At 38.4% G+C, this 4,453-nt stretch overlaps 1 protein-coding gene across 2 annotated transcripts in view; it reads left to right on the top strand.

Annotated features, from left to right (window-relative positions):
* Positions 1–4,453, top strand: part of LOC106471497 (NF-kappa-B-activating protein-like) — a 14,884-nt gene that overhangs the window by 4,953 nt on the left and 5,478 nt on the right. For both annotated transcript variants that reach the window (XM_013932097.2, XM_022400106.1), the window contains exon 2: positions 117–502. In XM_013932097.2, coding sequence (XP_013787551.1) covers positions 138–502 — 365 coding nt within the window. In that variant the 5' untranslated portion in view covers positions 117–137. The remainder of the gene's footprint in view (positions 1–116; positions 503–4,453) is intronic.

Below are 4,453 nucleotides of genomic sequence, written 5' to 3' on the forward strand. Positions count from 1 at the left end.
CTATACTTTTACCAACTTGTAAATTAATATATGATGGTTCAATAATTTTTTTCACCATTGAAAATTGTACTAATTCTATGCTAACTTATAATTAAGCTATTCCTTTTTTTTTGTAGTAACCTGGAACTTTAGAGAAGATGACAAGACATTCACGATCTCGATCTAAAAGCCCTGTTTCCAGCCATCATTTATCCAGAAGTCAAAGAGAAAGTGCATACAATAAAAGTGAAAATAATACATCTTCTCTTCATTATGTGAAAGATAAGGGGTGTGCCAGTAACATGAAAAGAAATTTCAGCTCCAGATATGATTCTGAAGATGGAAATGACCATATTAGAAAGAAATCCAAGTACAACATGGAAGGTCAAAGAACTTCATCTCATAAAACAGAATTTTCATCAGAGCCCCACACACGCAAAAATACTTATTCTGACGTTAGCAAACATATGCAAGCCTATCACAGAGAAAAGACAAATGCACTTAGTGAAGAATTTATCAACAGGTAAATAGATCATGTTAATTGATTTATAATTATTATAATAATTTGAAGACTTGATAATGGAAGCCTTATGGTTGTTTATCTGTACTATAAATATATAGACAACAAGGGAACTTCTGAACCTTCAAAACTGTTCTTGCACACCCATTCTTGAGAAAAGTGAAAAAAACACCAAAAAACAGGAAATCATTAATTCCTTTCTTAAACCCTTGTAAGTGGCTTTCCACTTCTGCAGACAAACTGACAGTAACTCATTTCATAAGTAAGTCACCTTCTAAAGAAATTAAAACTCTTAAGTGGAACTTAGCCTGCTTTTCCAAATCTTAAACTTCTTTCCTCATTCTATTATTTTCAGATTAAAGCACAAAGAAATCAGTCCTTGATCCTGATAATCCTGTAAATTTCAATTAGATCATCTCTTAACCTCTATTCTCCAGAATCATCCATGTAGCCTTTTTCTATATCATTTCTTGGATAAGGAGACTAAAACTATATGCTATTCCAACTAATGCCTAATTTGTGATATGCGCAGAGAAATATGTACCTTATTCAAATTGTAATCAATTTCTATAAATACATCTCGAAATTCCATTAGCTTTACTACTAGCATTGTTTCAATGACTTGAGTGATTTATGCACCACTATGCCAAGATCCTCATCTTCAACCACCATTAAGTGGGTTTCCATTTGTATTAAACATTTGATCCACATTATGATAAGCATAATGTAATACATTGCACTTACTCTAATTAAAGGCTATTTTCAGAGTCATTCTGTGGTACCTCAACATCCTCATACAGCTAGAAATATCCAAGAGTTTAATGTCATCAATAAACTTTACCAATGTACTAATGATGCTCCTTTCAGTATCATTAATGTGAATAAGAAAATGCAAAGTCCTAAGCACTAACTCCTGTGGCACTGCATTAATTACAAGAGTCCAATTCAACCTTTTGCTTTCTCTTCAAACCAACTTACAGTCCAATTAATTAGTCTTTCCCCAACACCTACCAGTGTGATGTTCTTGACTAATCTTTACTAAAAGCTTTTAGAAAATATTAGTACATCAAATCCACTTCCTTTTCTGTCATCAAGATAAGAGGCAACACCCTTGACAACAAATAATAGACAATAATAACAAAGAATCCCCCCCCAGTGAATCCATGTTGGTTTTCTTTTATGTCATGTTTCAATAAATGATTATTATAATTATAGCTTTTATCTATAATATTTAGGGCAACTCTCAGCAGCCTCTTAAGAAATAGGATTACCATTAGTAACTCTCAAATCATCAGACACATGTCCATTGACCTACCAAAAATGAGAGAGAAAGAGGCTCATGTATTTCATCTTTTATCTTCTTTAGTGTCTTTTGGAAAACCTCTAATGGCTCTAGAGCTTTATATACTTTATTCTTTCTACTTAATACCAAATGGTTAATATCTACTTGATTCAAGTCAAATTCAATATTTCCAAAAGAACAGTCGGGGCCAGGAATATTCTCATGTATTCTCTTGTAAAAAAAAACAGGAGAGAAAAAAACATGTAAAAACTCAGCCATCTTGTAGTCTTGCCATCAACATCTTTTAAGGGCCCGATCCTATTTTCGGCCTGATATGGCCAGGTGGTTAGGGCATTTGACTTGCAATCTGGGGGTTGCAGGTTCAAATCCACATCCCACTAAACAAGCTTGCCCTTTCAGCCATGGGGGGTATTATAATGTGACAGTCAATCCCACTATTTGTTGGTAAAAGAGTAGCTCAAAGTTGGTGGTGGGTGGTGATGACTAGCTGCCCTTCCCTCTAGTCTTTCTGCTCCTCCCTTGTTGGAATTACTATATTCCAACATGTCTCTTATGTAAATCATTATGTGTCATCTCTTAACCAATAGGAGGATGATATGCACACGTGATGCATGTGACTCCCTCTACACGCCTCTACCGAGCCTTCACTTCTCGTTTGGCAGCATTTGAGTTAATATGTACTCTTTTGTGTGCCTAGTGCTTCCAGTGTGACATACCAATTTTTTTTTTCACACGAAGTGGTTCTTTTTAACTTTATTTTATTTTATATTATACCAGTTACTTCTTGTCGCTCTACTTCTGCAGTCAACTTTTGTGAACCTTTTTTTTGTGCTATGAATTCCAAAATTCACGTTACCACTTTGGGGGTCATACGAACGACCAGGGCTTTTTCTCAAGCCTCAGGTGCAGGAGACCCGATGGTGGATCTCTCTGCTTCTATACATTGGGAGATTGAGTGCTACATGTGTCAACCATTGTCCCCTGACATCGCCCAGGCTCCTCCTGAGTCAGCTGATCTTGTTCAGAGTGATGAGGACTTTGATTGTTTTTTCCTGCCTCCTGAGTTTGATGCTATTTCCCATTTACAGCCTAAAGAATGACCTAGGCCTAATTCGGTCTTTACAGATTTTGTGTCTCATGCTTGTGATGTTTTGTCCCTTTCCCCTGTCTGTTATTCTCCTCATCCTTCCTTGTTACATGAACAATCTTCCCAATTGTTTTTGGTTTTTCTTCTTTCCCCTGATATTTGTGGATGAATTTGTCTCACAATTAAGTGAGGGGATCAGCATGCTGCACCCACCGAGTACTTCTGATCAGTTCGCCCTTTCTTATTATCGTGCAGACTATCCTTTTTTAGATCAGCAGTTGTTAGGTTCATTATTACCTATCTGGGTCTCCTGCATCCCCTGAATCTAATGTCAGTCTTACCCATGCCCAATATTCTCACCTACATCTTACCCTGACCAACCTCTTTGGTTTCTTTCTTCCATACATCTCCTATCAGAGGCTCTCCACAGAAACTCTGAGGGGTTTTCTGCAGATACCTTTACACTTCTCTCTTCCACTTTAGCCTGCATTTCTTAGCCTGCTTTTCCAAATCTTAAACTTTTGCTAGATTGTAGATAGGGACAGTGGGAATCTCGTGTGGCTTTTGTTCAATCACTGCCCAGTGAACCAGACTTTCGCAGCATATAGCATCCTGTAGTTCCCATTCCTTACATCCATCCTCCATAGCAGTATACCAATGAAAGTGGTACATTCACCATCATTGGTCCATATAACATGGTGGTTGTCTGTTCCATCCTACCTTTCCCACATCACTTCCTTTCTAACTTGGCTCTTTGACAGGAGTCTTTAGGTCTCTTCCGTCATGGGCTATCATGCGGATTTATCAGCCACATTTTGTCTTACACATTATGCCTGTGTTTTCAGTTTGCTGGTCCTGTTCCTTTTGTTCCTTTCCCTCCACCTTACCAGTCCTCCTCACCCTGTCTCTCTCCCAGTTTGGAACCTCAGTGTCATCCTTCACACCCTTACCCTTCTTCCTTTTGAACCCTTGTCGACCTGTTCTTTATTTCACCTCTCCTTGAAGACCCTTTTCCTCCTCCTGTTAGCAGACATCATCATCATTCGGATGTGTTCCTCTTGATGATCACTGCACCTAATTTCACAGTTCCTATGTGGTTCTTTTCCCTGATTGTTCTTTTCTGCCCAAAACTTTAGCCACTTTGGAGGGTAATTCCACCTTCACACCTATCTTCCTTACTTTCATATCACACTTTTATGATTGTTCTGATCCTAATCTCCTCCTCTATCCAGTCAGGGCTCTCCACTGTTAAGTGGCATGCACTGATTCCTTCCGTAGTTCCTGCTCCCAGTTTGCTGTAGGATTTTTATTGCTTCGTGAATTTGAAGAGTTGTGAAGTCGTTAAATCGGCGGTTTACTTTGGTGTTTTGTACTAGGTCCTGATGTGTGAGTTTTTGGTTGTGGATGCGGGCACAGTGTTCTTTGATGGCTCCATTTTGTAGGTGCATTGTTAAGCGTCTTGACAGGGTTGTGGTAGTCATTCCGATGTAGGAGTCGTTTGCCAGGAGCTTGCAGTCTCCTTTATTACACTTGTACTCGTAACAGCAAGTGAACGTCATTTACG

The sequence above is a fragment of the Limulus polyphemus genome, unplaced genomic scaffold (genome assembly GCF_000517525.1).
Source record: "Limulus polyphemus unplaced genomic scaffold, Limulus_polyphemus-2.1.2 Scaffold4654, whole genome shotgun sequence".
Taxonomy (NCBI): Eukaryota; Metazoa; Arthropoda; class Merostomata; order Xiphosura; family Limulidae; genus Limulus; species Limulus polyphemus.